The sequence below is a fragment of the Alligator mississippiensis genome, chromosome 2 (genome assembly GCF_030867095.1).
Source record: "Alligator mississippiensis isolate rAllMis1 chromosome 2, rAllMis1, whole genome shotgun sequence".
In the NCBI taxonomy this organism is placed as follows: domain Eukaryota; kingdom Metazoa; phylum Chordata; order Crocodylia; family Alligatoridae; genus Alligator; species Alligator mississippiensis.
In genome coordinates, this window is record NC_081825.1 from 291,137,625 (window position 1) to 291,149,840 (window position 12,216).

At 40.5% G+C, this 12,216-nt stretch overlaps 1 protein-coding gene across 5 annotated transcripts in view; it reads right to left on the minus strand.

Annotated features, from left to right (window-relative positions):
- The window catches only part of BRF1 (BRF1 RNA polymerase III transcription initiation factor subunit), a 257,854-nt gene that overhangs the window by 137,548 nt on the left and 108,090 nt on the right, over positions 1 to 12,216 (minus strand). For all 5 annotated transcript variants that reach the window (XM_014598772.3, XM_019479955.2, XM_059723300.1 and 2 more), the window contains one exon: positions 1,449 to 1,521. In XM_014598772.3, the coding sequence (XP_014454258.2) occupies positions 1,449 to 1,521 (73 nt within the window). The remainder of the gene's footprint in view (positions 1 to 1,448; positions 1,522 to 12,216) is intronic.

Genomic DNA, 12,216 nt, shown 5'->3' on the forward strand with positions numbered 1-12,216 from the left:
TAACACACAAACTACATTTTTTTTAAATTATTGCTGATGGAAAAAACAACACCTAAAACACTCTACACACAGTTAGCATTAGAGGTGTTTGTTTTTCATCCAGTTGAGGCATGTAATCTGCAATACCTTTATTTATCACTTATTTGCACTTGTTAAGCAAACTAAAGGATATATCAACTCCACAATAACTAAAAGTAGCTGCTACTTATGACCATTAGTAAATATTCCCTTTGTCCAGTCTCTACATGCTATAACTAGTCCACCTCTTCCCCCTTTTATAGCAGGGGGGAGGAGTACAAAACAGCAGCCCAGAACTAGAGGGTTCTCTTACAGGTGGAGGTATGATCCATCCTAGTCTAAAAAAGCTTTCTTGTTCATTTCCAGAGAAACTTGCTGGCTGCTCCATATTTGTAATGTGTAACTTAAACCTAAAGTGTAATACATGGCTTCCTCTTCTGTCTTTAGAAACTGCAATGCAAAATACTAGAGGGAGATCAGAATTTTTTCTAACCAGAAGAATACCCTTCAAGTATTTAGAATATAGAAAGTGAACTGAACCAGGGACTTGTGTGATAGCTGGGTATTGTCACACAGTGCCTGCATTTCACATTCAATATTTGGACTAGCGATGCATCACAGCCAGGGAGAGTAATAGCTAGCTGTGAGCAGACTGAAATGGCCCTGTTTGTTAGTTCCGCAGTGGTCTCACTCCCACAATGTAGACTAAATTGTTTTGAGAGTGGGAGAAGGTACGGGGGAAGTAACAGGCTAGAGAAAGTAGTAGTCACAAGACACTTATGAACCAATCCTTGTAACTAGACTTGACAGGAATTCCACTGGATTAAATTAAAGCAAAGTTGACAAAGTCCTGAAATATGATGCGTGTGCACTGCTACTGCCAGAACCATACAGTAAAGAGTAAAAATTATTTTTGCATGACCCAGAGAGCAATCTTCCACCCTCCTCTTTTTTTTTTTTTTTTTTTTAAATAACAAGCTAAAGCTCTTCCTCATTTTTCATAAATCTTCCTATATGTCAAGTGTTATTTATACCTGCTGCTACAGGTAAAGAACAATAAGTGAGCCTCACAAAATTTTAACTAATGTTATGCCTTGTTTGGACGAACTGAAATGCTGTAAGCCTGTGCAGGTTTGGAGATAAACGTAGCTCTCTCATCTCAGTCCAGAGATTCAGAACTTATGCTATACGCACACTTAAGTGGAGTGAATGACAAAACTAAAGCTCTGTGTTGAGATTAATTCTCTATATCTGTTTATAATCAACTTGTTTACTACAACCGCTCTTGAATTTAATTGTAAAGTGTCCTTTTAAGAGATAGTATGGTACTATACAAATTGGGGGGTTGGGGGTGGAGTTAACAGCAACCATAACACTATAGCAAGTATATCAAAGTACCAACAGCCAGCTATTAAAACAAAGAAAAATACCTATAGCTGGAGCATTTATGCAGAGCTCTCTGGCCAACAGAAGAAAAGTTTTTCCCAGCACATAGACATTCACCTGTTAAAAACAGAAAACATGCATTTGTTTTATGAGACTCAAATATTTAAAAAAAACAACAGTCCATTTTAGAAAGAGAAAAAAATAGATCCTTAAAACATCATATAGCTTTAAAAGATATTACCAAAATAGTCTGGAATTAAAGTAGCCTTTTGATGCAAATCCAGAGATATGTACGGAAGCTGTCGCTAAAACATATGTGAAAAGTTAACGTTGGCAGCCAAACCCAATTAAAAGACTACACCAAAAACAATTTCACTGCCTCACAACTTGTCCATTATGCTTTGCAGCATAAATGACAGCTATCATGTCCCGAAGTCCTTAGACAACTGTCTGATTGTCAGTTTGCATCTGAAAAGCTTAATATTTTATATAGTCACACATCAATGTTACATTAAACTATAACGTGACAGTGGCATTCTTCTCCTAACATAACAAAACCTGAACAAATAATTGCAAGTTACTACAATTTTAGCTCTGTATAATCATGTCACGTCATATAATTAGAATTGCACAAGCATAAACCAAACTGCTTTTTCACAAAGGAAAGGAGTGGCACTCAATGCCCCAAGGATTCTTGCCTGCCTTCATTTTTCACTTGCTGCCCAAGCACTAACACACTGTTTTAATGAAGAAAGCTCTTATTCAGAAACTTGGTTACCTGAGAAATTACCTTTTTCTAAGAGGGTCTATCACAGTTGAGCTTGAGAGGTGCTCATACTGGGGTTCCCACAATAGAAACAAGAAGGAACTGCTGTCAAGAGGTTCTCTGTAAGGGTTTTAAGTAGATGCCTACACCTAGGTCCACCAGAACTGTTAGCCTTCCAGTCACACTACAGGCCCCATCTTTTCCTACTCCCTCTGCCCCTTTTCTTTAAGGCCATTGAGGAGGGTGTGGGCTAAGGCACAGATATTTATGGACAGTTCTTTGAGTTCAGGTCATGATTTTTTAATTTTATGATATAAACCTCTGTAGTATTTTAGAAGTCTTAAAGAAATTAAATAAGGTACTAAGATCTGTGCAGCCAAGGAGAGGAGCTCAATATTCTTCCATTTCTGATTCACCCTGGGTATCCCTTCCCCCCCAGTTACAGGAGCAAGCTGTTACCAAAAGGCATAAAGGAAGGTTAAAGTCTAAAACTCCAACTTCCTGCATGATACTGCCAAAAATAAATACCCATGTATTTGTTTTGAAGTCGTGTGTACTCTGGTGGTTCTATGCAGCAGCAATGTCCCTCTGTCTTCTATACCAAGCTAAGTGAGGGTGCTTAATAAAGAAATGAGAATGCAACTGGACCATTGAGACATACCAAACAAGATGACAGAAGGTGCAAGGGCCACATGCAGATCTCATTAGTAGGTATTCCTATTGGATACCAAATTTAAAGTGAGCTTTTTTCCTCTTTATCAGGCATCTCTATCAGGCAACTAAAAGTTTTTCACCTTCTTTAAGGAAAAAAGGGTAGCAGGAGAAGTTTCTTTACCTGAATTCATTCCATGATCTTAACAAGAATCTCTAAGGCTTTCAAACACTCTCAGATCGTTTAAACTCATCGCCCACATATGATCACAAAGGAACCCACATATAAGTTCATGTTAACTCTATATGGAACAGTATAGGTTGAACATCTGTGATTTGCAATTTCTGCAGATGGCCAATGGCGAGGCAGGCCTAGAAGATACGAGTGTAGAATTTTTACCTTTCATGGAAAAAAGATGGTAAAGATAAAAACCCCAAAGTGAATGTGTCACAGGAGACAAAGTGACGTGTCCTTGCAGTCAGGATTAAACTTGGTGGGTACCAAGTTATTGAAATGAACAGATAGGTTAGACAGACAGATCCCAAATTTACAAGCATTTCCTGTAGGAATTTGAGACTATAAACCATGAGACTAGAACTAGAGCAAAACTATGCCATGGTTCCAATGTTGTGGTTCTGTAAAAGCATTGTAGTTTGCTTTAACAAACTACTTAATATATTTAAGAGATTTTTTTTCAGGTTATAGTTCCAGCTTTTTAGCCAGCTGACATGAAATTATAACTAAGTTCCATAATTTAGAAAGATGATCTGCCAGAAAGATTTTACTGTACAAAAAAGAATAATAAAATTACTCCATTAGAGCCAAATACACGTGATTTTTCTCATCCCAGGCCTTCCTGACCTACCTAGTCCTGTCATTTAGTCTAGGGGAGTGGAAAAATCAAGTCATCAAGTACTCCTGGGTTTTTATTCTCCTGGTATCATCCGTAAATGACTGTTTTGTCCCTATCTAACCACCTCTTCCTATGCAAAAGGACACTCCCTGGCAAACTTTCCATAAAAACACTCATCAAATATAAAGGCTATTTTACAAAGGCAATGGGAACAGTTTCCTTTGGTGAAGTCCTAGAAATCAAAGAGTTCCATTCATTTTTAAGCAGAGCCAGATGCAGAGCTAAAGTGCTTTACCGCAAAATGTTTCTTCCATCCCTGGACTTAACCAAGGTCTCTAGGTCTAAGAGATACGTAAAATTTAATCCATCTAACCCGCTGTTCCATGTCACCACATCAGGGAGAACAGTATGGCTGACCAGCAGTTGCAAAAAGAAATAATACACCAAGGAACTTCTACTTAAAGATAATAAGTCTGGTTTTTGCAGTGTTTGGTTACTACTGATTCAGAGGGAAAGTCAGTATTATATCACACTGGGCACATTATGTGTTATATTTTATAATTTATAGAATTCGTGCATTTTTAACGCCAGTGAGAGCGACAAAGAATGGGCAATATTTAACTGGCTCAGGCTGTCCTGGTAAGCCAATGCTAGTGACGCATCAGTCTGATTTGCTTTAACAGTATGTTTTTCATTTTGGAATTATCAAATATTCACAAGCACTGGGACATTTCTCCCTTTATATATATGAGAAATTAAAGATGGCACAAAGCTAACCCAGCAATCGATAACAGACTTGTACTGCTAAAACATGACATTTAAAGAACTCAGCTGTTGATAATGTCCCATTAGCCCTCTCTCTAAGGTGATGTCTTAGAGTATCTGCAGACTCAGACAGACATCAGTGCATCCACTTAGACTGAGTTTTCATTTAAAAGTTTCTTTGTACATCTATAAGAACCAGACACTACATCAAAAGAAAGGAAAAAGAAAAGGGGAAGGGCAAGGGTTAGATTCTTCAGCACACAAAGGCACCTTCCAGATAAAAGGTACCAAGGAAATGCGAACCAACGCATTTTAGCCCTTATTCTCTTGAAAATTAATTTATCCTATGAAGGAGTTTTTTCTTGTTGTATTATTCCTTCAGACGCAGTTTGCATTTGCCCACATTGCAGCAGCTAAAATTGCCCTCCAATGATTACATTTCATCTCTGTAGGCAGATTCATCTACTTTTAATATCCTCTGCATCAGGGGTGTCAAACCTGTTCCTCTTGCCAGGCTGAATCCAGACCCAGCAATGGAGGCAGTGCAAGTGGCAATGGCACGGGTTAACAGAGCTGTCGCCACCACCATTCACCAGACCTTCCCAATGAGGCTCCGTACACAGGAATTTGGCAGCAGGCTGCCAGGAACCCCATGGGCCAGATCTCTGACACCCCTGCTCTACATTCTTCACCAAAGCTGTGGACTTTTCAAATCTTAAATGGTATTTTTCAGGTGTCATTTCCCTAGGGGACACAGGAAAACTTCCTAATCCCTCAATATCCTTATCTTTATCCTTCAATAAGGTCAACTATCAGACCTAAAAAGGTCCACTAAAAAGATAGGTAAGGAGACAAATAGCTTAGAGTAGTGGAAGAATAGGTTAGGGATCACTTGGAGAAACTTGATGCTTTCAAGTTGTCAGGGCCAGATGGGGTGGGGACCCCAGGGTACTAAAGGAATGGGCTGAGGTAATTTCAGAACCATTTGAGAAACTCTTTAAGAAATCAGATACTCTTTGAGAAATCCTGGAGGTCAGGCGAGATCTTAAATGATTAGAAAAGGGCAAATAATAGTGCCCATCTCTAAAAAAAAGGAGGATCATGGAATTATGGATCAGCCAGCCTCGAAAGCTAGAAAGATCATGGAGCAGGTACTCAACCAATCCATTGTGAAGCACAGACGAGACCAAGAATTGCTAGCCTGGATTCACCAAGAGCAAGTCATCAGGGTGACCAACCTGATTGGCTTCTACGATAAGGTAACAAGCTCCATGAATGGGAGGAGAGCAGTGGATGCAATACACTTTGACTTTAGCAAGACTTTTGAAGCAGTCTCCCACAGCATCCTCATTAATAAGCTAAGGAAACACAAACTAGATGAAAGTACCATAAGGTGGATATGTAACTGGTTAGATCATGAAGCTAAATGAGTAGTCATCAATGGTTCAATGTCTAGTTGGAAGGAGGCATAAGTAGGGCTGTCACAGGTCTGTCCTAGGTCTGGTATTGTTTAACATCTTTACTAATGATTTGGACAACAGGACTGAGCGCATGCTTAGCAAACTGCAGACATTACCAAGTTGGGTGGAGCTGCAGACACTCTGGAGGGTAGGGCTAGAAAATACAATGATATGGATAAACTGGAGAAGTGGTCCCCCAGAAAAATCAGATGAAATTCAACAAGAACAAGTGTGAAATCCTGCACTTGGACAGAATAACTGCATACACAAATACACACTGGGGAATGGTTGGCTATGCTGCAGTACTATGGAGAAGGACCAAGGAAGTTACAGAGGACCATAGCTGAATGAGCCAACAGTGTGCACCTGTTGCAAAAAAGGGAGGGCAAAAGGGAAGGGGGGACAGAAGGTAAAAAGCCAACAGTATACTGAATTGTGTCAACCTGGAGTATCACTTGCAAATCAAAGAAAGCAATTCTTCTGTTCTTTTCAGCACTGATGAGCTGCCTCGTGGACTGCTGTGTCCAATTTCAGGATGCACGCTTCAAGAAGGATATGGAGAGTTTGAAAACAGTCTAGTATAGAGGAACAACAATGATTGGAGTTCTGGGACATATGGTTTATGAGGAAAGGCTTAAAGAACTAGGATTATCTAGTCTGAAGAGAGAAATACTCAGTGCTGAAATACTCCATGCCTTTTTTACCCCTCTCTTCACAGGAAGGTCAGCTCCCAGACTACTGCATCTGGCAGCGCAGTTTAAGGAGGAGATGAGCAGCCAACAGTGGTGAAAAAACAGGTTAGGGACTATTTAGAAAAGTTGGACGCGTACAACTCAACAGGACCAGACGCAATGCACCCAAGAGTGCTGAGGGAACTGCCTGTTGTGATTGTTGAGCCACTGGCCATCATTTTTGAAAACTCATGGCAATCAGGAAAGGTCCCGGACAATTGGAGAAGGGCAAGTACAGTGCCCATCTTTAAGAAAGGGAACAAGGAGGATCCTGGGAACTACAGAGAGGTCAGCCTCACCTCGGTCCCTGGGAAAATCATGGAGCAGGTCCTCAAGAAACCCATTTCTAAACACTTGGAAGAGAGGGAAATTAGGAACAGTCAGCAGGGATTCACCAGGGGCAAGTCATGCTTGACCAACCTGATTGCCTTCTATGATGAGATGACTGGCTCTGTGGATGCAGGGATAGCAGTGGATATAATATACCTTGACTTTAGCAAGGCTTTTGATATTGTCTCACACAACATTCTCACAAGCAAGCTAAGGAAGTATGGACTGGATGAATGGACTTTAAGGTGAAAAGAAAACTAGGTGGATCATCAGGCTCAAAGGGTAGTCCATCAATGGCTTGATGTCTAGTTGGCAGCCAGGATCAAGTGGAGTGCCCCAGGGGTTTAGGCCAGGGGCAGTTTTGTCCAATATCCTTATCAATGACCTGAAAGATGGGACAGAGTGAACCCTCGGCAAGTTTGTGGATGACACCAAGCTACGGGAAGTAGTCTGCTGGAAGGTAGGGCTAGGATTCAGGGAGACCTAGCGAAATTAGAGGATTGGACCAAAGGAAATCTCATGAGGTTCAACAAGGACAAGTGCAAATTCCTGCACTTAGGACGGAGCAATCCCATGCACCAGTACAGGCTGGTGACTGATTGGCTAAGCAGCAGCTCTGCAGAAAAGGACCTGGGGGTTACAGTGGACAATAAGCTCAGTATGAACTAATAGTATGCCCTTTTTGTGAAGGATAGTTTTGGCCCTCAGTACAGAAAAGATGTGGAAAAATTGGAGAGTCCACCAGAGGGCAGCAAAACCGGCTAGGGGGTTGGGGACATAACTTCTGAGGAGTGGCTGAGGGAACTGGGATTATTTAGTCTGGAAAAGATAAAACAGAGAGGCTTTAACAGCAGCCTTCAACTACCTGAAGGGCTGTTCAAAAGAGGGTGATGCTAGACTGTTCTCAGTGGTAGCAGATGACAAAACAAGGAGCAATTATCTCAAGCTTCAGCAAGAGAAGTTCAGATTAGTTATTAGGAAAAACTCTCTCACTAGGAGGGTAGTAAAGCATTGGAACATGTTACCCAGAGAGGTTGTGGAATCTCTTTCCTTGGAGGTTTTTAAGGCCCAGGTAGACAAAGCCTTGGCTGGGATGATCTAGTTGGGAATGGTCCTGTTTTGATCAGGGGTTGGACTACATGACCTCCTGTGGTCCCTTCCAGTCCTCACTTCCTATGATTCTAAGACTAAAGGGGGATAACAATCTTCAAATATAAGAATCGTAGAAAATGAGGCTTGAAAGGGACCTCAGGAGGTCATCTAATCCAACCCCCTGCTCAAAGCAGGGCCACATCAAACTAGATCATTCCAGCCAGGCCTTAAAAACGTCCAAGGATGGTGATTCAAGAAGGGCTGTTATAAAGAAGATAAAGATGGGGGTTTTTTGTGGCTGCAGGGGACAAGACAAGGAGCAATGGCCTCAAACTGATATAAAAGAAATTTAGCTTGGCGTTTCAGAGGACCTTTCTGGCTATGAGGATGGTCAAGGACTGGAAGAGTCTACATACAAGAAATGGTGAAATTTGCATCCCTGGAAATTTTCAAGAGCAGGCTGAACAGACATTTGGCTGAGATGGCTTATTCAGAGCTGATCCTGACTTCAACAAAGGGCTGGGCTAGATCTTGTAAGGTTCCTTCCAGCTCTACTTTCCTATTAACTCTTTTTTCATTTCTTCCCACATCATGCCTGAAAGTCATAAGAGTGCACAAGTACACTTCAATTTCTGAGAACAAGAATGCAAGTCCTACTTACTAGTGGTTAGTGAGTTCATCAGGTCTTCAATCTAATGCGTGCTACAGCCTGAAAAAATCTCCAGGGTAAAAACAAATCTCACAAAAAAACAGATCTCTCAAAAGATATTGCTTGATGGTGGTAAAAGCTGAAAATGAGCCCAAGGGATAATCTTTGATCCAATAAAGTAGGTACATTTATAATGAGACAACCTTTGTGATGGGGTATTTCCAGATAAGCTTTACAAATCAAAGTATGACTGGAATAAAATACTGAGAAAACTGACAGTTTTATAATTTGCAGAAAGACCACAACTGAGATGGTCAGAATGCACAACACTCGTTCTGGCCACAGCTGTTTGCCTAAAGAATTAAACAAGCGTGAAAAGCAAATGTGCTCTTAAAGAGTGTCTATCGCCAAGGGAAGCAGCACCTGAGGTTATTTGATTCATTATCTTTAACATTTATAATGCATTACACCTGAAGCCACAACCAGGTTGTCTAAATTAACTAGATCAACCAATATAAATTTGCATGGACATAATGGAGGCAAATTCAGTCAAGCTGAGGTCATAAAATTCATAGCGTATTAGTGATGGAAGTAAGTTAACCTTTGAACCAACTGAACTAATGCAGCTAAAATACGGCATTTAACCCAAACGCGGTAAACAACCCAGATCCCACAATCTTATGCCAATGAAAGCCTGTTATTTTGCAAGTCACAGAGACAAATATGAACCCACCCCTTTTCCAATGAGACAGACCAAAAGTCATTAAGAGCCTTCTTCTCATCTTGTGCTGAAAAATAATTCCCTCAATTGAAGTGCTCACAAGGGAGTGAATCAGTCCACTTACAGTAGTATTGCTACTCCTGCTGACAACACTCTACAGAGAACCTTACACAGCCACTTAAGCAAGGCAATATAAAAATAATCATGCTATGCCTATGCAAGAGTCAGCCACCCCACTTCTACATCAGTCAGAAATCTTCCTGAAGAAATAAGCAGTAAAGGATTCACAAAAAGGAGAAAAAGCTCATTAATTGAAAAACCAAACTTGAAGCAAAGATATTTTTGAGAAAGGCATGGAGGATAAGGAATAGCATTAGGGATCAGCAACCTACAAATCTGGCCTGGGGGGTCATTCTCATGGAGCTGCATCATGCTGCCTCTCTGCTTTGTAGCACTTCCCTCTGCTGCAGGGGCTGGCAATCTAGCAACCAGCTGCTCAGAGAGCAGGGGTAGAGACTTCTGGCCCACAGCAGACTGGGTCAGAAGCTTTGGCCTATGCCGGCAAAAGGACACTGACCCCTGGGCTACATCAAACAAAATGACCAGGTAACTAATTTACATTTCTTCTTCATGTTCCTCTCTCCTCTAACAACAAACCCTGACAGTAAGAAAGAGCCTCATATAATGTGAAGCCGTGCTGCAGCCACATTAAAGATGCCATTTCTCTGCACAGGAATCAAAGATCAAAGGTAACACCTACTTTTGCCTAAGGGCTACTGTGACCACATCTCAAGATTATGATACTAGAGATTACGAGAGGCAGCCCAGGAACAGACTGGCATTTCCATGATTAGAGGGACAAACTTTCAACATACTGCGAGATCAAAACTCTAGCCAGTGGTCTTCCCCAGATGAAAGGAAGACAAGTAAGACCCCCAAAACAAATGGGTAAACTTAAACCATAAAAAGTTCAGGAAAGACTAGGCAAGTTTCTCAACTCTTTTAAACAGCTAAGAATGCAATCTAGATTGGGGTAACAGGGAAAGAAGCAAAAGCTGTGAATATGCCTATCTCAAAAAAGAAGAAAAAATAAAATAAAATAAAAAGAATAGACTATAGTAGACACCAAACAAGGGGAAATTCAAATCATTCTCCACAAATATAGAAAAGGTTCCTGATCAATAATAGAGAAAGATTAGTCACTGATGTTTGAAGATGCAAGCCTCTTGCTGGCTGATCAAGTGACTATAAAGTGGTAGAAAGAACAACCTTACTTGTGGTGTTTCAAAGCCCAAAGGATGAAGTTGCCAGTCACAGAGGGTAAGAAGGACCCAATAAAAACTTGACCTTTTCAATACAAAAATAGATACAAACAAAAATCCCACTAAGTGATGGATTTCATCTTCAATAAAAAACAAAAAAAACCCTCCAAATTTTGAAACCTCAAAAACTATCACAAAATGGACTGGTCAGTCTCCAGCCAGCTCTGTTGAAATAAAGCTCAGAAAGGAAGACCACAACCCCAGTTCTCCTGTATCAAATAAGAGGTAGCAAAGTCAAACAGTTGTTGCTACAATACATAGATGCCTAAGCCCAGGGGAAAAGATAATAGATCCCTACAGTTCCTTCCACCAACATAAGGTGTATAACAAGTTTTACACCAGAAGGAAACTACTGAAAATGAAGTTATTTTGTTTTATTAATGGAAGATATGGGACCACATCCACAGGCAACCCTTAAAAGACATCAGATGTTGTACACCATTATGGACAAGTGGTATTATGGTGCTAAAAGTTAGCATTCCCTAGCTTCCCAATGGACAGAAACCCTGGTCTCAGACGTGTAGAACTCAAATCATACAGGCCATTAGTTTTTCCCAAAGGAACACATGACGAGAGAAAGAACAACTTTTCTAAGGGGAACAGGATTCAGAGACTTGCCTGGATTAAGGAAAAATTCACACTCTTCTTCATACACATACTGTTTTTGCCAGACCCAGGCCCAAACATCCAGAGGAATAATCCACAACTCTCTCCCACCATAATGTGCTCCTAGGCACTACGGACCTCACAGTAGAACAACCCTGTGTCATCTCCCCCTTCCCTTCAGGATCTTCACTTGGGGTTTGTGGAATAAGGCTGCACCTTGTTTTCTCAGCTAGATGCAGACCAAAACAACGACATAGAAGTGAAATGGACTGACTCTGGATTTTCTTTTTTAGCTGGAATCATAATGCTTACTTTACTGATTTGCTATAGAATGAAGGGCTCTGCAGCAATTATAATTGTTAAAATGGGGGGGGGGGGAAGTGGGGGAGTGGCAAGGAGATGTCCACCCTAAGGTATTAAGTAATGAACTCATTTGAATCCATTCTACAAAATATTTTGCTTAACAAGCATTCTTTAGAGTGAATGCCAGAGGTCAGTCTGTCTACCAGACTCCCACAGGTCAATTTACCACTAGAAATATCAAAGCAGCAGCAAAGAAGAGAATTCTATAGGAATGCTCCCAGATGCCAGTCACTTACAGACTGCCAAAAGTTGGTCCAGTGGTTCCAGCAAAAAAAAAATGCAGTTTAATAAATTTAACAAATTAATTTTTAAGCATTTCCCCAAAAAAAAAAAGTTCTCTCTGATGCAGAAAGACAGCAATTTTGTTTGAGTAAGAAAAACTAAGTTATTTCTATCACAAATTCTGTATATCTGATCTAAAAAATAGTTAAGCTGTTCAGGTGAATATGTTTTGCATTTGGAATATAACAAAATACATTTCTCATTCTTTAATGTCTGTTTC